The sequence below is a fragment of the Hyla sarda genome, chromosome 5, assembly GCF_029499605.1.
Source record: "Hyla sarda isolate aHylSar1 chromosome 5, aHylSar1.hap1, whole genome shotgun sequence".
In the NCBI taxonomy this organism is placed as follows: Eukaryota; Metazoa; Chordata; class Amphibia; order Anura; family Hylidae; genus Hyla; species Hyla sarda.
Genome location: NC_079193.1, coordinates 135257387 through 135282666, shown reverse-complemented (window position 1 = coordinate 135282666; position 25280 = coordinate 135257387). Strand labels below are relative to the sequence as shown.

Sequence of the window (25280 nt, the reverse complement as noted above, 5' to 3'; positions counted from 1 at the left end):
CAGCCCATTGCTCTAAAAACCCAAACCCTTTCCCCTCACACCACGACTTAAGCCATGCATTTAACTCCCTAAGCTCCCGCTGTCTTTCCTGCGATGCCCATGGCACAGGAAGTATTCCAGAGAACACAACCTTAGAGGTCCTTCAGCTTGGCACCTAGTTCCTTGTAATTATTCTTCAAGGACCTCCACCTACCATGTATTCTGTCGTTGGTTCCCACATGGACCACGACAGCTGGGTCATCCCCAGCCCCCCCTAGTAATTTGTCCACCCTTTCCACCACATGCCAAACCCTGGAACCAGGGAGACAGCAAACCATTCGGTTGAGGTGGTCTTGGCGACAAATTATTCTATCTGTCTTCCTGATTATAGAATCCCCTACCACAACTAACTGTCTTGGCCTACCTGCGTTACCATCCCCCACACTACTAGTTGAGCTGTTCCCCCGGCTGTTAGGGAGACCAATATCCACTAGGATTGCCATCTCTGATACTGAGGCCCTCGCATCATCGCCCAACTTGGCAATTTTACTTGGGAGATCAGAAGCAGAAGTGACCTTCCTTTTCCTTGCCCCTTTTCCAGTCCCTCTAACTACATTAACCCAGCTCCCTACTTGGGCCTCCTGGCTAGTTTCTCCAACCTCCATTTCTACCCCACTAACTGCTTGCTCTGTAAGATTGTCAATCGCCCTCAATGTTGCATTTTGCTCCTCTAGATCTCTGATACGAGCTTCCAGGTGGGCAACATGCTCACATTTGTCACAGCAGTATTCACCCTGAAGCTGCTGCTCCAGAGATGTATACATGTGGCACAATGTGCACTGAAGAAAACCTCCAATCCTGCTGTCCATATCCTTGGTGACAAACAGCTATTAACTATTAAGAAAAACTACTTTTATCAAGGGAGTGTAATTCGTACAGTTACAGTGGGTCCTGCTTACAACTTCTGCTTATAAAACTTCTCAGATGTAACACTTAATAATACAACACTTTAGAATACAGACCCAGCTTCAGTGAGACTCAGTCAGAGCAGGGCTCACAGAGTTTCCCAGTTAGTTTTATACACCTGAGAGCAGTTAATCAATTAACCCCCTCCCCCAGGTGTGCTACAGACAGGAGGGAAAAAAAATGCAAGAGAAAAGAATCCTGCATGTCAGTTTTCTTGTTTTTTTTCTCCGCTCAAAATTAATGAAGTAATAAAAAAGTAAAGGGCATCTAACTGTGAATGGATCTGGTTGGGTTCCGTTGATGTCTGCTGTCACAACAACCATGCCCACCCTCCCCATTAGCATCAGTTAGGGAGCTCCCTAATGGAGTTCGACAACCCTGATGTGAACCTACCCTAAAATAAAGTACGATGTGTCACAAATCTCAGAATTACTTGGATAAGTAAAAGCATCACAAAGTAAAAGTAAAAGCATTTAAAGGAGTACTATGGTGGCTTTTTATTTATTTATTTATTTATTTATTTTTTTGTGCCCAGCCTGTAAAACAAAATAGAACAAACTTAACTCGCCTACCTACATTCCTCTGTTGTGCCAATATCTGTCCCGTTCTCTGTTCCCTGTCTACTTTCGCTTCCTGCGGGAAGGCAAGTCACGTTGCGCTCAGCGTATCACCGGCCGCAAGGTCCCGCTCCCAATAATGTCAAATGAAGCTACTCAAATTGCGTATTACAGCCAGTTGTTCTTGCTTGAGGTGCCAAATCATCTACAAGGGCCTCAAACAGGCTGGAGTTAGCCAGGCAGACATATTTTTTTAATTCAGGAGAATTTTTATTTTTTTATTTTTAACAGGGCCGCTAATGACAAATTTTGGTCTGTATTTTACAGAATTATACAATATTTACAGTAATGTCTGTCAGTTTGTGGGCAGTGACACACACAACTGTCATAATTCAGCTTCTGTACACTTTGTTACTGATTAGGAAATAAACCTGAGCTGTGATTTCTTAACTGCATTGATATGAAAAGTTGCTAGATTGTTTTTGTTTTGATATGGTGAGTCACACTGAATGTTAAAGGGGTAGTCCTGTGGTGAAAAACTTATCCCCTATCCTAAGGATAGAGGATAAGTTTGAGATCGCGGGGGGTCCGACCGCTGGGGCCCCCTGCGATCTCTCTGTACGGGGCCCCAGCTCTCCGCCCAGATAGCGGGTGTCGACCCCCGCACGAAGCGGCGGCCGACACGCCCCCTCAATACATCTCTATGGCAGAGCCGGAGATTGCCGAAGGCAGCGCTTCGGCTCTGCCATAGAGTTGTATTGAGGGGTGTGTCTGCCGCCGCCTCGTGCGGAGTTTGACACGCCCCCTTCCCGCGGGCTGTCGGGGCTCCGTACAGGAGATCGCAGGGGGCCCCAGCGGTCGGACCCCCCGCGATCTGCAACTTATCCCCTATCCTTAGGATAGGGGATAAGTTGCTCACCACTGAGTCACCACTGGACTACTCCTTTAATAGAGAAAAGGATCTGATCTTTGTTGTTGCTTTTTCTATAGTTAACAGTGTTAGTTCTGATCCTGGAACCAACATCAAGTAATGTTATGACCTCCTTTGTGCCACTAATGTTCAATAGCATCTAAAAAGTAATATGCAGTTGGCCCCAGGGCCGCATTTGACTCAAGTGGGTTGGTTGGTTGCCTGAGCTTTGTAAGGGTCTTTAGGAGCACCTTATGTTCAAATCACTTTATAATAATAAAAAAAAAATATCCTAAAATTTAGCAACCAAAATCCATGTGGCACTGAGGCCTTTGTCGGACAGTGCACGTAGCACACACATGGCCTATTTCCAAATACTGCAGATTCTGGATAATTAATACAGTTTAATTGCTAATACCTGCTGTGATGCAGAAAATAATTACAAAATTTGCAATAAAGTTGAAGTTGTTCAGCCTTTTTTTTTCCTGCAAAATTCTGTGTGGAAGCGCCAACTAAATTCTGAATTAGACAACGTTAGGACCACTCAGAAATGTGCCTTCTCCATAGAAGACAATGCGTTTCCAAGAGGATTTAGATGAAAGTGTGAACATGTTCATTCTTTCTCTGTAGTCAGCAATTCAAATTTCTGTGACAGAATTTTCAGCTGTGGAAACTCTGCAATGTGTGCACTTTGCAGCAGAATAGAATTTTTAAAACAATAGGAGGCTGCTGCACCGGATTTACAGAGCGTAATTTTATCCGATGGATTATGTGCGAACAATTCAGATTCAACAGTTGTGATTATAGTAAGTCTTTCTCACCCAAAGGCCCTTTGCTGACATATTTATTGCATGTCCTTATAGACTACAGACTTTTAGTTCACCATATATCATAGTGTTTTTTATTCTTTAAGAACACTCCTCACTCCCCCCGCCAAATAGAAGACCAGGTATTCTCATAGGTTTAGGTTTGTATTGATTGGTGAACAATTTGTCTTCACAGCTTGGTTGTATACAGACTGAGCCATCATATTTAATTTCTTTATGCAAAGTAAAGATATTTACTGGATTGTAAAGATTGTTAGATTAAAGAGTGTAATTTTTTTATTAAATTTTTTTTACGGATTAGAGCCAGATTCTGAAACATGTTTTTGTTCTTTTTCTAATGTTTTGATTCCCTTATAGTTAATTTATTGTACATGTTTCAGAATGTATTATGGGGGCTCTCATCTTGCCTTAGCGGTTTCTGACAGCATTTGAAGATTTGCTTTATTGCAAGCCCACATGGACACAGGGATTAATAGGCATATTCTGTGACTTTTACAAAGGTCATTTGCCAAGGCGGATGGCTAGGCACAACTATAATCTATTTTTCGCACTATGTACTGGTATTGCCTTTTTGGTGTACAGATCACAGATCAGTGGTCTCCTCTGTATCATGTCAGACAGAACAGAACATAGATAGTAAAATGGAAAATTAGAAAAAAACATGACCAAGAATCTTAAAATACAACAATAGGTCTCCTAGGACTGTATCCACCTTTTCCAGACCACGGGAGCAGCTGAAAGCTGAACTCATGAATTTATGCAGGATAAGCCATCAACTGCCAAGCCGAGAAGTTCGTGACAAATCGAATTTACTGTAAATTCGCTCATCTCTACATCTGATGATTGAGCTGTGATTGGCATCCAGCTACAGGAGTTGTATTAGAAGTCATACCAGCTGCAGAAGAGTCCACATTTTTCATTTAAAACCAATTTTTAACATTTATTGGATAACATGCATACAATGCAATAATACATAACAGGTGTCCGGCATTTGATATATTTTTCTACTTTGAAATTATTGAGGCAAACATCCATTTTAGAAAGACTTCTATTACTTAGTAATTGGTGATAAAAACAAAGAATGAGACTTGATGAGAGACTTGAGGCACAAGTGATTTATTTATTTTTTTTTTTATATCCCATTTTCAATTAGAGAGATGTCTTGAAGACCATGAAGTGGTATGGCACATTCAGTCCATGATGACAAGTGAAAGCAAGTTTCTGTTTAGAAAGAATTATGCAAAATATGAATTTTTCAAAAATCCTGTGGTAAGTAGACTGTTTAAAACCTGCTATGATAGTACCCATCCCCCACCATCCTTGTTGAATCGTTATTAGAATTTTAATTTTTTTACGTTTTTTTATGTTTAAAAGTTTGTCTGTCTGTAATGATGCTCAGGTTGATCCACCTATATCAGCCATGATGGAGTCAATGCAAATAGCAAGTTTAGCTGTGCATGTCCATGTATTTAGGTGTGTCAGTAGCTGCTTAGCCTCATAATAGTTAATTGCTGGGGATCCTAGCAGCAATATCCACAACTATCTGATTTTAATCATCCATTTTTTTTTTTTTGGGGGGGGGGGGGGGGGGGTTATTGTGTGAGATAGATAGAGAGAGAGATATATATATATATATATATATATATATATATCTATCTCTATCTATTATAATATCTCTATCAGAAAAGATATATTGCAGCACTACTCAGCATCAGAAGTGTGTGTGCCAGCGTCCAAAACTTCTTGATAAAAAGTCCTTAGTTAGCATCCAGCAACAACGCGGCACTCCAAAAGTCAGGGAAAAAATAGGGGTTTTATTTCTGTCACATCAGTACAAGCAACGTTTCTGCTCTTTATGGAGCCATTTTCAAGCTTAGTGCTACACACCAGTAAGGGGTTTAAATACCCATGTGAACAATACATCATCAAATTGCAAATTAAGTGATAATTATACAAAGATCTCAAAAATTTCATAAATATCATGTGCATAAAAAACATTCCATTTGTACATTACATATCTTCATTGCACCTCCTTCTCAATAAAGTGTATACATGTGCATTAAAGTGCATATAAGTGATTTAAACATTAAAATGCTTGAAATATTCTGCTCCAATTTCATTATAATAATATAGAAGACCTGAACAACTATATTGATGTACATAAAACAAGGAGATAGACTCTTACCTGCTCTGTTAAGTGTCATGGCATCTGTTGGCGTGGGTAAAAACGCCACTGCGCCTGTGTGAGATGCGGTCCGGATCCAGGGCTGTCATGTGACTCGTCACTTGACTCGCCTCGGATCACATGACCGCTTTCACATACTACTGCACTGGCGTCGCTTGTTACCTTGGCTACCACTCTGGCTATTCAGCCTCAGTGTGAGCCTCGGAGCCGGCGCTATAGATTACCTTAACAAGTTCCTGTTCAGACTATATGCCAAACTCAAACACACACTTATCAAAACAATGTATATTATAGTATATCTTTTTACTCCTATATTGAATGCATGGAGGTCAGTTCTATACTCGATCAATTAGAAAAAGAGGAAAATGAATTTGAAAAAAAAAAATAAAATATCAAAAAAAAATATGAAAAAGAGTAAAAATAAAATATCTAAAAAAATAAAAATATATAAATTTTGAGAAAAAAATAAAATTAAAAAATATTTTTTAAATATTAAAAAATAAAAAGAATATATTTTTTTTACCGGAGGGCTCATTTTTCTGCTGGAAAATGCCCAAAATCATAAGCTCAGGGTCCTTTTTTTGGCAATGAAACTCCCTTATCTGTAGGACTGTCACCACTCGGAGTCATCTCTGATCTCCAGAGTGGTGACTGTCAACGGGGGACAGTGACATTGAGATTGGAGGGTCCCTTCATGTCCTTGTCTACCCACCTACATATACCATGGAGTGTGCCTGCTCTTTCAGCAGCAACAGACATTTTATACCTGAGCTACCTATTGTGTACATATTTGATCAAAAAAAATAATAAACAAATTAAATAAATAAAAAATAATGCAGAAGAAAAGGATTGTCCAGCGCTAGGCTTGCGGATAAAAGCTTGTTCTTTATTGGAAAATTCAGAGATCACTCGACAGAGGACAATGTCTGACGCATTTCACACACAAGTGCTTAATCGTAGACTGACATATTGTGCGGATCATACAAGTTAAAATACAAGAGCGCCAAGTCAAATGACCTGATACGTCATCAATTAGTTAAAATTTCAAGAATACTTGGAAAACATGGAAGAACCTTAAAGAGATGTGTTGGCTGCAATCAGGTGGGTGGCTTGGATATACTGGCAAACGGACTAGCTTGAATCAGAATCAGGTTCATATTTGTCGCATAAACATTATCTATACATACATACATACATACCGTATATACTCTAGTATAAGCCGACCCGAGTATAAGCCGAGACCCCTAATTTCAACCCAAAATCCCAGGAAAAGTTATTGACTCGAGTATAAGCCTAGGGTGGGAAATACCTCATCCCCCCCGTCATCATCCAGACCCCCGTCATTAACATCCTCATCATCATCACCGCCTGTCATCATCCAGACCCTCATCATCATCACCTGTCGTCATCCCATTGTCATCATCCCACACATCCCCCCTTCATCATCCCCTTGTCATCATCCCACACATCCCCCCTTCATCATCCCCTTGTCATCATCCCACACATCTCCCTTTCATCATCCCCTTGTCATCATCCCCACCCCCCTTCATCATCCCCTTGTCATCATCCCACACACCCCCCTTCATCATCCCCACCCCCCTTCATCATCCCACCCCCCCTTCATCATCCTCTTGTCATCATCCCACACCCCCCCTTCATCATCCTCTTCTCATCATCCGCCCTCAGTGGTCTTCAACCTGCGGACCTCCAGAGGTTTCAAAACTACAACTCCCAGCAAGCCCGGGCAGCCATCGGCTGTCCGGGCTTGCTGGGAGTTGTAGTTTTGAAACCTCCGGAGGTCCGCAGGTTGAAGACCACTGCGGCCTTCGACATCATCCAGCCCCCTCTCACCCCCCTTTAGTTCTGTACAGTACTCACCTCCGCTCGGCGCTGGTCCGGTCCTGCAGGGCTATCCGGAGAGGAGGTGGTCCGGTGGGATAGTGGTTCCGGGCTGCTATCTTCACCGGGGGCGCCTCTTCTCCGCGCTTCCGGCCCGGAATAGAGTCGTTGCCTTGACAATGACGCAGAAGTACGTTGGCAATGAACGTACCTCTGCGTCGTTGTCAAGGCAACGTGACTATTCTGGGGCCGGGCCCGAAGCGCTTAGAAGAGGCCTCCTCGGTGAAGATAGCAGCCCGGAACCACTATCCCACCAGACCACCTCCTCTCCGGACAGTTCTGCAGCACCGAACCAGCGCCGAGCGGAGGTGAGTACTGTACAGAACTAAAGGGGGGTGAGAGGGGGCTGGATGATGTCGAAGGCCGCAGTGGTCTTCAACCAGCGGACCTCCGGAGGTTTCAAAACTACAACTCCCAGCAAGCCCGGGCAGCCATCGGCTGTCCGGGCTTGCTGGGAGTTGTAGTTTTGAAACCTCTGGAGGTCTGCAGGTTGAAGACCACTGCGGGTGGAGAGTTCACTCGAGTATAAGCCAAGGGGGGTGTTTTCAGCACGAAAAATCGTGCTGAAAAACTCGGCTTATACTCGAGTATATACGGTACATACAATATTATGTTGATGCCATTCTTAAAGATATATTGTTAAAGATGTATCCATCAATGAGATTCAGGTTTCTTTTGTCGGCTTCTAGATTGATACTATCGCCGTTGCCAATAGTTACCACCCTTCTGATGCAACGTCCACGTCTTACAGGGTTATCATAGACATTTATCTTGGTTCAGAGAGGTGCTTCTTAAATAACTAAGGGAACATAGAGAAAAAAGACCATGATTAACCATACATAAATACAATATAACATTATTGACACACGAAATGTAGTTTGTGTGTCATGTGCAATATTTAATAGTGTTATTATTGTTTCTTATAATTTCATTTTTTGTTTATATAATCATTTTAGCTTCTATGTGTTATATTACCCCAGGAAAAAATATATAAAGTGATCGCATAAATAGATATAACGACCCATCATGACATATCTCAAACTATATGGCTTATTTCTCAACACTGGATTTTATTGATTGACACCTGGATCTCTTATAGTTAATACATCAGTGCATCTTACTACACGTGTTTAGGGACATTTCATAATCATATCTAGTCTTTTATTCATCCCTCTCGGGTATCTGGTGTCTAACACAAAGATCCAGTATGTCTCTCGATTATAAAGTTTTCTTTTTAGATCGCCACCTCTAGGGCCCAATTTGACTCTCTCCAACCTGTCAATTTAAGTGACCTAGTATTACCTGCACGTGCCTCCCAAAAGTGTCTGGATAACATGGCTATATTAATGCTGTTGTTACTGGCATCTGATACATGCTTTCTGAATCACATTTTTAATGGGTTGCCCGTGCAGCCTACATATTGCAGGCTGCACTGGGTACAGGTTGCCACATAAACCACATTTTTTGTGTTGCAGTTTATGTAGCTCCGAATGGCATGACTAATCCCTGTATTGCTTGATACAAAATCTTTTGTGATGTCCATGTAATTACACGTTAAACATTTATTATGGCCGCACCTATAGTTACCTATGGATTTGAGCCACATCTGTTGGTGGTTCATTTGACTAATACTTTCTCCTTCGTTTTTGCTCCTGCTATAAAAGAGACTAGATGATAAAGCTGCTCCAAGTGAGGGGCCCTTCCTGGAGACTACGGCTATGCCATCTGATACAATTTCTTTCAGTATGGGATCCGTTTCCAACACGGGGATATATTTATTTATAATGTGTTTAATTTTTCCAAACTGTACACTATAAGGGGTGACAAAACGGTTTTCTAGAGTTTTTATTTTTATTAAGGCTTTTGTTATCGCTCTGCATATCTGTTGCCATTACTTGGGGGTTATCATCTACTCTACTAGTTGTGTTTCTCCTTGAATATTTTGTCAGCTCCGTCCTGCTGATCTTGTCCACTCTGCTGCATGCCTTTTCTAGGACCGGGGTTGAATATCCCCGGTCCTTAAATCTAACCATTAACTCTTTGTCGACTGTTTTTAAAGTGTTATCATTGGAACAATTTCTTTTAAAACGGCACATTTCCCCAAAAGGAATATTTAGCAAAACGTGCCTGGGGTGGCAGGAGGATGCCAGCAGGATGGAGTTGGTAGCTGTCTCCTTTCTATAGGTTGTGATCTCAATCTGTGACTCTACCTCACTAACCGTAATGTCCAAAAAATTAACTTTGGCGCCCCCAAATTGGTATGTAAATCATAGATTGAGATCATTGGAACTGATGTAATGTACAAAATCTTTGAATTCCTCTTCTGAGCCCTTCCATATTAGTAGCAGATCATCGATAAATCTGCCAGCCCAGTGTATTTTGTTAAACATACCAAGCAAAGAAAGCAGACAGTGGGATGGATAGGTTAGAAAGGGGTCAGGACATAATGGTGGGTGGAGAGGAGTCCTGTGGGGGGAGGTTAAGAGCAGTGGATAAGGAGATTCATGCGTTACAAACCAACTGTAAAAATAAATGTAGCCCGAAAAATTGTAATCACAATAATTCAAAAAATTCCATTAGCCCCAATAACTCAATAACTACAATAAGCCCCATTAACTCAAAAAATACCATTAGCCCCAATAACTTATATAGTACAATTAGCCCTTATAACTCAAATAACATTACCCCAATAACTCTGAAAATCACATTAGTGAGACTATATGTGTAAAACTTAATGGAAATGGAAAGTGTATGTTCACAAATGCCAGAAGCCTAGCAAATAAAATGGGGGAGCTTGAGGCCTTGATACTGGAGGAACATATTGATATAGTTGGGGTCACTGAGACATGGCTGGACTCCTTGCATGACTGGGCCGTTAATCTGCAGGGGTTTACATTGTTTCGCAAGGATAGAATGAACAGAAAAGGTGGTGGAGTCTGTATGTAAGAAGTGGTATGAAAGTCAGTGTGAACGATGCCATAGTGTGTGATGATTCTGAGGATGTGGAATCACTGTGGGTAGAATTACAAAAGGAGGGAAATACTGAAAAAATATTTGGGGTAATCTACAGACCCCCCTAATATCACAGAAGAGATAGAAGGTCAGCTGTATAAACAAATAGAGAGGGCCGCCCGGGCAGGTACAGTGGTAATAATGGGAGATTTTAACTATCCAGATAAAGATTGGGGCCGGGGGCTGGCTAAAACTACAAAGGGGAGAAAATTCCTAAATTTATTGCAGGATAATTTTATGGGCCAGTTTGTGGAGGACCCAACAAGAAGTGATGCCTTGTTGGATCTGATCATTTCCAACAATGCAGAGCTGGTTGGTAATGTAACTGTGAGGGAAAACCTTGGTAATAGCGACCACAATATAGTTACTTTTGACTTAAAATGTAGAAAACAAAGACAGACGGGGAAAGCAAAAACATATAACTTTAAAAAGGCAAATTTCCCTGGGCTTAGAGCTGCACTACAGGGCATAGACTGGGGGGGAGGTGTTCTCAAATACTGATACAGAAGGTAAATGGGACATCTTTAAATCCACTCTAAATAACTATACAGCTAAATATATACCAAAGGGGAACAAATATAAATGATTAAAACTAAATCCTACATGGCTGACAAATGAGGTTAAAAGAGCAATAAACAACAAAAAAATAGCCTTCAAAAAATTCAAATCTGATGGGTCAGCTATAACATTTAAACAGTGCAAGGAGCTTAATAAAATCTGTAAAAATGTAATAAAAACAGCAAAAATTCAAAATGAGCGACAGGTGGCCAAAGAAAGCAAAACTAATCCTAAATATTTTTTTAGATATATAAATACAAAAAAAACAAGGACAGAGCATGTAGGACCCCTTAATAATGATAATGGGGAGGTTGTCACGGGCGATCAAGAGAAGGCGGAGCTACTGAATGGGTTCTTTAGTTCTGTATATACTATGGAAGAAGGAGCTGACATTGGCCAGGTCAGTGCTGGTAACACATCATGTAATGTACTGAACTGGCTTAATGTAGAGATGGTACAAGGTAAGTTAAGTAATATAAATGTAAGCAAATCTCCAGGGCCGGATGGACTACACCCAAGAGTTCTTAGAGAGGTAAGTTCAGTAATATCTGTACCCTTGTTCATGATATTTAGAGATTCTCTGGTGTCTGGTATTGTGCCAAGGGACTGGCGCAAGGCTAATGTGGTACCAATCTTCAAGAAGGGCTCTAGGTCTTCGCCAGGCAATTATAGACCGGTAAGTCTAACGTGCATTGTAGGTAAATTGTTTGAAGTACTTATAAGGGATTACATACAGAAATACATAGGGGATAATAGTATTATAAGTGATATCCAGCATGGGTTTACTAAGGATAGAAGTGGTCAAACCAATCTAATTTGCTTTTATGAAGAGGTGAGTAGAAGCCTTGACAGAGGAATGGCTGTGGATATAGTGTTTCTGGATTTTGCCAAAGAGTTTGATATTTTCCCTCACAGACGTCTGACAGGTAAGTTAAGGTCCTTGGGCTTGGAAACTTTAATTTGTAACTGGATTGAACACTGGCTCATGGATCGTACCCAGAGAGTGGTGGTCAATGATTCGTACTCTGATTGGTCCCCGGTTATTAGTGGTGTACCCCAAGGTTCAGTACTGGGCCCGCTGCTGTTTAATTTATTTATCAATGATATAGAGGATGATATTAACAGCTCTGTTTCTATCTTTGCAGATGACACCAAGCTTTGTAGCATGGTACAGTCTATAGAGGATGTGCATAAGTTACAAGATGACTTGGATAGACTAAGTGTCTGGGCATCCACTTGGCAAATGAGGTTCAATGTGGATAAATGTAAAGTTATGCATCTGGGTACTAATAACCTGCATGCGTCGTATGTCTTAGGGGGGATTAAACTGGCAGAGTCACTGGTAGAGAAGGATCTGGGTGTACTTGTAGATCACAGACTACAGAATAGCATGCAATGTCAGGCTGCTGCTTCCAAAGCCGGCAGGATATTGTCATGTATCAAAAGAGGCATGGACTCAAGGGACAGGGACATAATACTCCCCCTTTATAAAGCATTGGTACGGCCTCATCTGGAATATGCTGTTCAGTTTTGGTCGCCAGTTCATAAAAGGGACACTGCGGAGTTGGAAAGGGTGCAGAGACGCGCGACTAAACTAATATGGGGCATGGAACATCTTAGCTATGAGGAGCGATTAAAGGAGTTACAATTGTTTAGTCTTGAGAAGAGACGTTTAAGGGGGGATATGATAAACGTATATAAGTATATAAATGGCCCATACAAAAAATATGGAGAAAAACTGTTCCAGGTTAAACCCCCCCAAAGGACGAGGGGGCACTCCCTCCGTCTGGAGAAGAAAAGGTTTAGTCTAAAGGGGCGACACGCCTTCTTTACTGTGAGGACTGTGAATTTATGGAACGGTCTACCTCAGGAACTGGTCACAGCAGGAACAATTAACAGCTTTAAAACAGGGTTAGAAACATTCCTGGAACAAAATAACATTAATGCTTATGCTTACACCCTTCCCTTCAATTCCCTGGTTGGACTTGATGGACGTATGTCTTTTTTCAACCATACTAACTATGTAACTATGTAATCTAGAAGCCGACAAAAGAAACATGAATCTCATTGATGGATACATCTTTAACAATATATCTTTAAGAATGGCATCAACATAATAATGTTTGTATGTATGTATAGATAATGTTTATGCGACAAATATGAACCTGATTCTGATTCAAGCTACTCCGTTTGCCAGTATATCCAAGCCACCCACCTGATTGCAGCCAACACGTCTCTTTAAGGTTCTTCCATGTTTTCCAAGTATTCTTGTAATTTTAACGAATTGATGACGTATCAGGTCATGTGACCTGGCGCTCTTGTATTTTAACTTGTATGATACACACAATATGTCAGTCTACGATTGAGCACTTGTGTGTGAAATGCGTCACATTGTCCTCTGTCGAGTGATCTCTGTGAATTTTCCAATAAAGAACAAGCTTTTATCCGCAAGCCTAGCGCTGGACAATCCTTTTCTTCTGCATCGCTTTGGGCCGAGGGCGGGACCGGCGTGTCCGTGCGCAGGTGTGGTTGAATAGATCGGTGTAGTGAGCGACACTGAAGTTTGCAAATAAAAATTTTTTAAACTAAATAAAATATATTCCAATTAGTTGAGTAGAACTGCCATACATGCGTAATAGTTATAATATCTAACCTCCACTATATTAAGTGTATTCAAGTAAGGCACACAATCCAACACTTTATTCCTCGATTTTATATATAAACCATAAACAGAGCAGATAGTGTCTTCTTGGTCTCTTCTTCCTGATGTGGATCTATAAAGATATAAGAAAAAATGTGTATTAGTATACAATAATTATATTTTACTCTGTGTAGCAGCTTTGGATTACAGGAAACAAGATTTCATGTGGTTCCCCCTGGTTACTGCACTCCCTGTCACACCTGAAACAATGTTAAAGTCCACATTGAGGCCTTTTGGTTTTAGTGAGTCCAACTCGTGGATCCACCACATTTCCTTATATATATATATATATATATATATATATATATATATATATATATATATATATATATATATATATATATATTATATATATATAATATATATATATATATATATATATTATATATATATATATTATATATATATATATATTATATATATATATATATTATATATATATATATTATATATATATATATATATTATATATATATATATATATATATATATATATATATATATATATATATATTATAGATAATATAGAAGGGCCAGCCTATCCCCCTCCCCCTCTCACCGGTGCTGGCACAAAATCGATCGCCATATATTTCAGATCGCTTTCAGAATATTTATATTCAAGAAAATGTTTTGAAACCGGAAGGTCTGTTTTACCTTTCCTTATGCTATATCTATGGTTGGTTGTTCTAGTCTTTAAGCTCCATGCAGTCTGCCCCACATATAACATCTTGCATGGGCACATAAGTAAATATATAACCCATGTAGAGTCACACGTGAGGAAGTATTTACACGAGTATTTACGTTGGGTAGCCGGATGTACAAAGGAAGGCCCCTTCATCATTAAGTTACAATTTATACAGGACAGACAAGGATAGGATCCCAATCTTTTGGGAGCTAAAAAGGTCTGTCCTGTTTTTTTATCAGATACAATTTCGGCTTTCACTAACTTGTCCTTAATATTCTGCCCTCTCCTATATGACATGAGCGGACCCGTTGAGAACTCAATTTCATCAAAATTATTTTTCAATATATGCCAATGTTTGTTTAATATTTTCACAATTTGTCCACTCATGTCATAATAGGTTGAGGTAAAAGGAATACGTTTATTGGTAATTTGTGGTTTTTTCACAAATGTGGATTCTCTGTCTAGAGTTTCCACCGTCCTTCTATGTAGTGTCGAGATTTTTTTTTTAAGACACTTCATCATCCACCACTCTCTTCACCCTTAGTATTTGGCTATAGGGGAGTGATTTAACCATACTCCTAGAGTGGTGGCTGTTGAAGTGTAAAAGTGTATTTTTAACTGTGGGCTTCGTATACAGTTGTGTTTGTAGTTTGCCATCTCTTTTGATTACCAATACATCTAAGAAACTAACTTCATGAACATTGTGAAATTAATACTGGAGTCTATATTGTTAAGAAACTCATGGAACAATTCTTCAACTGTCCCTTCCCAATGCCTGAAACGTTGGGATCGATAGATGATGTCCTCCTCCAGGGTGGCCACAGAGATTTGCATACATAGGTGCCACATTTGTCCCCATGGCAGTGCCGGTTAACTGTAAATATTTGTTATCAAAAACAAAATAGTTTGTTTAAAAAAAGGTCCAAAAACTGTAGAACAAAATCTTGCAATCTTTTTTTACTGCCCTTAGGCCTCTTTCATTTCAAATGGATGTATATAGGCTTGAAAGGTCTAGGGAGACCAGGATTGTGTGATCTGTGGTACATATAGACTTAATTTTTAACAAAAAAAAACATTAGTATCTTTAATATATGAAGCTGTCTGAAAAACAAATGGTCTCAGCACCCTGTCCAAAAGGATTGATGCCTTGCTCAGTACTGCATCTCGACCTGAAACTATAGGTCTCCCGGGGGTTTGCAGAGCGACTTATGGATCTTAGGTAACATATACAGTCTAGGTGTAATAGGATATTTGATTATCAATAAGTCCCTCTGCGAATGCCCCCTCCACTATGGTGATTAGCCGTCCCATTATTTCCTTCACTGGATCTCCTTCTAATTGTTTGTAAGTACATGACGCATTCTAATCATGAAGTTAGTTTCTTAGATGTATTGTTAATCAAAAGAGATGGCAAACTACAAACACAACTGTATACCAAGCCCACAGATAAAAATACTTTTACACTTCAACAGCCACAGGTTAAATCACTCCCCTATAGCCAAATGCTACGGGTGAAGAGAGTGGTGGATGATGAAGTGTCTTTAAAAAAATCTCTTGACACTACATAGGACGGTGGAAACTCTAGACAGAGAATCCACATTTGTGAAAAAACCACAAACTACCAATAAACGTATTCCTTTTACCTCAACCTATTATGACATGAGTGGACAAATTGTGAAAATATTAAACATTGGCATATATTGAAAAACAATTTTGACGAAATCGAAGAGTTCTCAACGGGTCCGCTCATGTTATATAGGAGATGGCAGAATATTAAGGACAAGTTAGTGAAAGCCGAGATTGTATCCCAAAAGATTAGGATCCTATCCTTGTCTGTCCTGTATAAATTGTAACTTAATGATGTAGGGGCCTTCCTTTGTACATCCGGCTAACCAACGTAAATACTCATGTAAATACTTCCTCACATGTGACTCTACATGGGTTATATATTTATTTATTTGCCCATGCAAGATGTTATACATGGGGCAGACTGCATGGAGCTTAAAGACCAGAATAAACAAGCATAGATATAGCATAAGGAAAGGTAAAATCGAGCTTCTGGTTTCAAAACATTTTTTTGAATATAAACATTCTGAAAGGGATCTGAAATATATGGCGATCGATTTTGTGCCAGCACCGGTGAGAGGGGGAGATAGGCTGGCCCTTCTAAAAAAAAATAAATAAATAAATAAAAATAAAACGGAAATGTGGTGGATCCACGAGTTGGACTCACTAAAACCAAAAGGCCTCAATGTGGACTTTAACATTGTTTAAGGTGTGACAGGGAGTGCAGTAACCAGGGGGAACCACATGAAATCTTGTTTCCTGTAATCCAAAGCTGCTACACAGAGTAAAATATAATCATTTTATACTAATACACATTTTTTTCTTATATCTTTATAGATCCACATAAGGGAGAAGAGACCACGGAGAAGAAACTATCTGCTCTGTTTTATGGTTTATATATAAAATCGAGGAATAAAGTGTTAAATAAAGAGTTGGATTGTGTGCCTTACTTTAATACACTTAATATAGTGGAGGTTAGATATTATAACTATTCATGTATGTCAGTTCTACTCAACTAATTAAAATATATTTTATTTATTTTATTTTAAATATTTTTTTTTATTCAAGTTATTTTTTTTTTTTTTTTTTTATCAAATATGTACACAATGTATAAATGCTCAGGTATAAAATGTCTGTTGCTGCTGAAATAGCAGGCACACTCCTTGGTATATGTAGGTGGGTAGACAAGGACATGTAGGGACTCTCCAATGTCACTGTCCCCGTTGACAGTCACCACTCGAGATCAGAGAGGACTCCGAGTGGTGACATTCCTACAGATAAGGGAGTTTCAGTGCCAAAAAAAGGAGCCTGAGCTTATGACTTTGGGCATTTTCCAGCAGAAAAATGAGCCCTCCGGTAAAAAAAATATTCTTTTTTTTTTTAAAGTATTTAAAAAAAAACACTTTTTTTTTTTCTTTTTTCCTCAAAATTTATATATATATATATATAATATATATTTACTCTTTATTTCACTTTTTTTTTTTCAAATTCATTTTCCTCTTTTTCCAATTGATCGAGTATAGAACTGACCTCCATGCATTCAATATATGAGTAAAAAGATATACTATAATATACATTGTTTTGATAAGTGTGTGTTTGAGTTTGGCATATAGTCTGAACAGGAACTTGTTAAGGTAATCTATAGCGCCGGCTCTGAGGCTCACACTGAGGCTGAATAGCCAGAGTGGTAGCCAAGATAACGAGCAACGCCAATGCAGTAGTATGTGAAAGCGGTCATGTGATCCGAGGAGAGTCAAGTCACATGACAGCCCTGGATCCGGACCCTATCTCACACAGGCATAGTGGCGTTTTTACCCACGCCAACAGATGCCATGACACTAACAGAGCAGGTAAGAGTCTATCTCCTTGTTTTATGTACATCAATATAGTTGTTCAGGTGTTATATATTATTATAATGAAATTGGAGCAGAATATTTCAAGCATTTTAATGTTTTTAAATCACTTGTATGCACTTTAATGCACATGTATACACTTTGAGAAGGAGGCACAATTAAGATATGTAATGTACAACTGGAATGTTTTGTACATGATATTTATGAAATTTTTGAGATCTTTGTATAATTATCACTTAATTTGCAATTTAATGTATTGTTCACATGGGTATTTAAACCCCTTACTGGTGTGTGGCACTAAGCTTGAGAATGGCTCCATAGGAGCAGAAACATTGCTTGTACTGATGTGACAGAAATAAACCCACAATTTTTTCACTGATTTTTGGAGTGCCGCGTTGTTGCTGGATACGATATATAGATATATATATATATATATATATATATATATATATATATATATATATATATATATATATATTTATTTTTTATTTTTTATTTTACGTATGTGTGTATATTGTAGTGTGTGTGTATATGTGTGTATATATATTTATATTATATTATAAATTATTTATAAATAATTTGTTTTTTGTTTTTTTTCTCACATAATTGACACACTATTGCACATGAATATCTCAGGTTTAGCTTTGCATGCTTAGGAAGGATCCATGCTTTTCTTGGAGCTAAAAGGCTGTGTTGTAAATACCACACCACCATAAGCTGCTGCTTTCTTTTTGGGAAATGGCTATTTCCTGATGGAGTTTCATCCAACTGAAAGTCCCAGGATCCCTTGTTTGTAAGTTCACTTTTCACCCTCCCACACATCAGCCACTCCACCCATTGAAGCCATCAGGGAATATTCCCTCCAGCCTTGTGGAGATCTTCCAATCCCCCCTTCCAGCAGTTGTTCCACCCATTGAAGCAGGCAGGCTCTCTTTCAACACCTGTTGAAACAAGGGGTAACCATAAACCTCAAGGGAAACACCAGAGTCACTGGTATATGATGTTTGTATATATGAGAGCCGTGCTTATATTAGATTTTATGAAATATTTTATTAAAATTCTTGCATTAAAAATGGTATTAAAATGCACAAAACTAGATTCCTCTTACTCCAAATTGACAACCACTAGTTTACAACCCTGGGATTGGGAACATAACTTATACGACGTCTGGCGTTTGCAGCACCCAGATGAAAAAGACTTCACACATTTATCACCTGCACATGGGTCGTACTCCAGGCTAGACATGTTCCTTGTGGGACAACCACTTTTAAGCACTGTTTTAGAGACTGATATTAATACCATATCATGATCGGACCATGCAAGCGTAACGCTCTCCCTTGCTGATGCTGTGTCCTCAAGAGGAACTGACTGATACGCCATTGGTATGATTCTCTAATCACATGGAACATACTCTCAAGAACTATCCACTGATATTTTTCCTTTAATGCCCACTCCACCGAATCACCTGTTCTTTTATGGAACTGTCATAAGGCAGTTATCAGAGGCCTCTGTCTTAAATATAGCTCCATCCTAAAAATGAAAAAAAGAACACCACATTCACTCCATCCTGACTAAGATTAGAGCTCTAGAATCCACAAACAAAGCACACCCCCTAGACACCGCTACCTCTCCCTTAGTGTCCTTGAGGAGAGAATTCCGTTGTCTTATGCTCTCCGACTATGAGAAATCACTCTGCAAAACCAAAATAGAGATACTGCTAGCAGAATAATAAAGCAGGGAAACTACCTGCTAGACGTCTTAAAAAAACAACTGAAATCCCGAATTCCCTGCCTCACTCATCCCATAACCAACCAACAGCTATTCACGCCCAAAGAAATAGCAGATGGTTTTTAGGCATTTTACTTCACGCTCTATAACTTAGAAAGATCTATACATCACCTCCTCCAAATGCCAAAAACGGCACTTCAACAATACTTAGACACTCTTCAATTGCCATCCCTTACAACTTCCCAACTTGAAGATTTAAACCGCCCTGTCACTGCCACTGAGATCCAAAAAGTGATTCATTCACTACCTCTAGGGAAATCACCAGGCCCAGATGGCTTTTCCAGCTCCTATTATAAAACCTTTTGCACCCTTCTCTCCCCTCACTTATCCGCTTTCTGCAACCATGCTATTTCTACAAATTCCCTAACCTAAGAGAATCTGCAAGCCCTTATCACTACAATCCCCAAACCCGGCAAAGACCCTGAATTTCCCCAAAACTATAGACCAATATCCCTCTTAAATCAAGATGTGAAAATATTAGCAAAATTGATAGCGGTACGTTTGTCCACACACCTTCCCCATCTTATTAAACCAGATCAGGCAGATTTTGTTTCAGAGCGCCAAACATCGGACAATACTAGAAGGTTGCTCAACATTTTCCATCACAGAGGTCCATGATACCCCATCTCTGATTCTTGCATTAGATGCCGAGAAGGCATTCGACCGCCTTAAATGGTCTTTCGCTTTTGCGGTCTTGAAAAAAATGGGTTTGAGGGTTGTATACACTCTGCTATAACCTCTCTATACTCTACCCCCACCACTAGAGTGCTTGCTAATGGAGCCCTATCTGAGGAATTCTGTATCACCAATGGATCTAGACAGTGATGCCCTCAGTCCCCCCTCATCTACATATTGTCCCTGGAACCATTAGCTCAAGCGATCCGATTGGACTTTAATATATTAGGGATCAGTTTTTGTTTTCCCCACACTATCTCGTTATATGCGGACGATATCATACTTACCCCAGCCAACCCCCTCCTCTCCCTCCCTAATGTGCTTTGTCACATTAATGTATTTGGCATGCACTCCTTTTATCTTCTGAACAATACAAAAATCCAGGCATTTACTATTAAACGTCGCAGCTTCAACTGTGGACCACTTACGCTCTCAACATGATTTTGATTGGCGTACGCACGGTTTAGACTACTTAGGAGTTCATCTTTCCTACCCGCACTCGACCCTATACCGACATAATTATGAGCCCCTCCTCTCAGACCTTCTAACTGAAACTCGCAGATTATCCCAATTTGAGGTATCCTGGATAGGCAGAGTAGCCACTTTTAAAATGTTCCTCCTCCCCAAGCTACTATATAAATTCTGCACACTTCCTATAGCCCTCCCGAACACTTTCTTCCGTACAGCACATTCCATTCTTATGGACTTTATTTGGGCGGGAAAAAAACCTAGAATTGCAGCTACTCTTTTAATGAAAGCCCCAAACACAACAGGTTTGGGAATCCCGGACATGAAAAATTACTATCTCTCCACGTTGATCTCTCAACTTAAGCATTGGTGGAATGCCACTCCATCATCACGTTGGGCCCAAATAGAGCAGGCCTTTCTTCCGCATTGCCCCTTACGCGATCTCTTATTGCTCCCAATCTGGGATATACCATGCCGCATATACATAATCCTATAGTCACTATGTCCCTATCAGCATGGACAACCTTTCTGACAAAGCTACAGGTGAACACCCATACTAACCTCAATGACTTACCTTTATCTCTTCTGCAACTCACTGCACCAGACTTATCCTTCACTACTTGGATAGCAAATGGGATTACAGATATAGGCCTCCTTTATGATAATGGCTCTCTAATGACTTTTGACGTTCTATGCCACAGTTATCAGCTACCCACCAAGGACTTTTATAAATATCTTCGCCTGAGACACATCCTATCTTTTGTCAAACCAACTCACCTAGGCATTGATGCCCTGACTCTAAAAAAAACCTTTTTCCCTCTACGAAGGGCCTCAAATGTAACTACAGATCCTTAACCCAATCTGACATCTGTACTAAAAGCTACCCACTGAGATTATGGGACAGAGACTTAATAATGGACATTGTTATTGCTGATTGGCGAGATGCATTTAGAAACATAAATACAGCCTTCCAATGTTCTTCACACAGGGAGTCTGCTTATAAAACGATATCAAGATGGTATTTCACCCTGGATAAGATAGCTAGGGCATACCCTGGCACTTCTGACCAGTGCGGACAAAGAGGCACCCTACTTCACATCTTATGGCAGTGCCCTGTAATACTTACCTTTTGGAAACAATGGGGGACGTGTATCATTATTTGTGTATGGTAGAAGCATTTTACCCCTTTTACCGAACTCTAAATTATGTGCAGAAGCGCTAAATTTATCAATCAAGCGCAGAGAGCTTCATAAATTGCGGGTAAATATAGTAATCTCCTCAATCCACTCTTTGGAAAATAGAATTGATGATTTAGAGCATCTTGCTACGTTAAGTCCAAGATGGCTTATATTTGCGCAAAAAAAACAGCTCTTGCGGCAAAATTTTGGGTGTAAAAAAAAAGTACGCAGTTAATCCATGCGTACTATAGATGTCACTCCAAGGTACCCCGATTCAGCCACATCTGGAGGACATGCTCTACCAAAACGTGCGCAAAAAAGGCTTGCGCAAAATTTTGCGCAAAAAAATACAAACAAAACAGGGGTAAAATCTTTGATACATGTCCCCCAATGTGAGGCTCTACTGCACCAAATATTCCCATTCCCGTTGATATAGTCTCTACAATCAGTACTGCTTTTTTTTTACATATAGGGTATATACCTCACCCACATAGAGATCTATACAGCATAATCTGTATAATAGCGAAAACCTTACTAGTTAGTTACTGGAAGACTTCCACTGTTACAACCATGGAACTTTTGATTAATAAATTAAATAACACTCTTATGAAAAAATAATTGCCTTTGGAGCTGGACTTACTGGTAAATTCACGCGTAGATGGGAACTCTGGAAAGCTTCGAGTTTATGCTCTGACATATAACTCCCGCTCTCTCACAAACACACATTCATTTTTGTGGTACCATTGGCCGTAATGTTCTTTACATCATATCCTAATAGACTATTGAGCTTAGGTATCACACACACTCCTACGCTGTCTTTATATATTTTGAACCCAAAAGTTGTTTGCTACTGCATATTCTTCTCTGATTATTTTAGGCAGATTGTTCGTTGTCTTGTTGACATTTTTATTTTCTTTACATTTCTTCTTACTCTGCTAACTGTATTATATCCATTGACTATTGCTTGTTTTAGGCAGCTGTGACTGTCGCTGTATTTGTAATGTTTAAAAAAAAAAAACCTTTTATAAAAAACTATTGAACGAAAACTAGTATTAAAATATGTTAATACACCTCCTCTCACAGGGCCCTTGTGGGAAGGTAAGGTAACAATAAATGTTACAAAATAAATTGACACACTACTGCACATGAATCTCAATTTAACTTCTTTCAAAAATCTGGCATTCAATACTCCGGAATTAGGATACCAGACTGACAGTCCCTCTGTCCCTCAGTTCACTCTGTTTCTAGTTGCTTCAAACAGATGAAGGTGCTGGCAGGCACTTTGCTGGGCCGAGGTCTGTGAGAGCTTTAGGATAAGCGCAGGCAGGCGCTGTTGTTGCGGCTGGTCTGTCTGCTACGGGCCCAAGGTATACCGCGCAGTGTTCACTGGAGACAGCTGACAGCTCGCCAGTGTCTGGACCTCGTGGAGTTTGGCGTCTGACGTCAGGAGCTGGATAGGTGGAAGCTGCTGATGTTGCAAATGGATATGGATATCGGACTACTGGTTCTCATAGATAGATATGGCAGTAGTCTTTTCATAGATCTAGAAGTGTTTTAGGGTACTTATAGATATACACAACCCTTTCTTCAGTAGATGTATTCATCAGTAAGGAAAAGAATCCTTTTTATATGTGCATGGTCTCAGTTAAAGATAGCAGGTGAAAAGAAATAGTTACATTGTCAGACATAATTTAGGAACGGATTCACTAAGCGAGTCTTTTGTCTTAGGACCTAATACATATTATAACACAATAGGGAGGAAAATATATTGTCGTCATTCACAGACATATAAGGTAACATGGTTGAATGGGTATATGAAATAAAAATGCATCAACAGTGAAAAATCAATATGAATAGACATACACAAGAAATGAAAATGGAAATATATGTAAAATAAAAAACATATATATATATATTTATATTACATGGTAAGATAAAAATGAATAAATTAAAATGAGTGAAGAAAAATTATATTAGTATGACCCAGAAGGCTGTAAAATGTAACAATTATGTTTTCTGTAGGGGATTCACTGCATCCTAGTGTCTTTCTTATTTTAAAGGACAGCCACTGCATCCCATGCTGTTATTCTCCGTGACGATACATTTGACAGCCTTCTGGGTCATACGAATATTGTTGTTTTTCTTCCACGCTTTTATTTAAAAAAATTATTTAGTCATTTTTATTTTGTATTTTTTTATTTGAATATATATGATTTTTTTTACCTATATTTCCATTTTCATTTCTTCTTGTGTGTGTCTATTTTTATTGAATTTTTTTTTCATTATTAATGCTTTTTTATTTTATATACCCATTCAAAATGTCTGTGAATGATGACAATATATTTTCCTCCCTATTGTGTTAGAATATGTATTAGGACCTAAGACAAAAGATCAGCTTCGTGAATCCATTCCTGGAATTATGTCTGACAATTTGTTTTCACCTGCTATCTTTAATTTAGACCATGCACATATAAAAAGGATTCTTTTCCTTACTGATGAATAATCTACTGAAGAAAGCATCGTGTATATCTATAAGTACCCTGAAATGCATCTAGATCTATGAAAACTCACTACTGCCATATAATAGATCTACCTATGCAAACCAGCAGTCCAATATCAATATCCATTTGCAACATCTGCATCTTCCACCTATCCAGCCCATTGCTCCTCAGATGCCAAACTCCACAAGTTCGGGACACCGGCGAGCGGTCAGCTGTCTCCAGTGAACACTGCGCGGTATACCTTGGGCCTGTAGCAGACAGATCAGCTGCAAAAACAGCACCTGCCAGCCCTTCTCCTACAGCTCTCAGACCTCGGCACAGCCAAGTGCCTGCCAGCACCTTCATCTGTTTGAAGCAACTAGAAACAAAGTGAATATCCAAACAGTGGGGCTGGTAACTGTTCTTTCATCTTTACAGGTGGTTTATTTGTAGTATGATAGACCACATTATGGACTCGGGCTCATAATGCCCAGGATCATGGACTGTTAGTCTGGTACCCTAATTCCAGAATATTGAATGCCGGATTTTTGAATAAAGTTAAATTGAGATATTAATGTGCAGTAGTGTGTAAATTTATTTTGAAACATTTATTGTTTATAATCTCACCTTCCCACAAGGGCCCTGTGAGAGGAGGTGTATTTATGTATTTTAATACAATTTTTATGCAAGAATTTTAATAAAATATTTAATAACATCTGATAATTAAAGCACGGTCTCTCATATATACAAACATCATGTACCAGTGACTCTGGTGTTTCCCTTGAGGTTTATGGTTACACCTTGTTTCAATATATGCATCTAACACCTAAGGTATAGGTGTTCAACCATAGTATACCTCGGTAAATTAATTGTGTGCTGCACTGTCCCATTTTCTAGTTCCCTTTTAACACCTGACTAGTGATGTAATGTCTTGGCCGTACTGCAACCAGGGAAAACCTGAGACAACACATTTTGTATGCTGTTAAAATAAAC

General features: G+C 39.3%; 1 protein-coding gene across 14 annotated transcripts in view; it reads left to right on the top strand.

The window, feature by feature from the left end:
- The window catches only part of GRB10 (growth factor receptor bound protein 10), a 395303-nt gene that overhangs the window by 247552 nt on the left and 122471 nt on the right, over positions 1-25280 (top strand). For all 14 annotated transcript variants that reach the window (XR_008844002.1, XM_056520328.1, XM_056520326.1 and 11 more), the window contains one exon: positions 4393-4508. Coding sequence is in view for 13 of the 14 variants with exons in the window: in XM_056520328.1 (XP_056376303.1) it covers positions 4393-4508 (116 nt within the window). In the remaining variant the exon portion in view is untranslated. The remainder of the gene's footprint in view (positions 1-4392; positions 4509-25280) is intronic.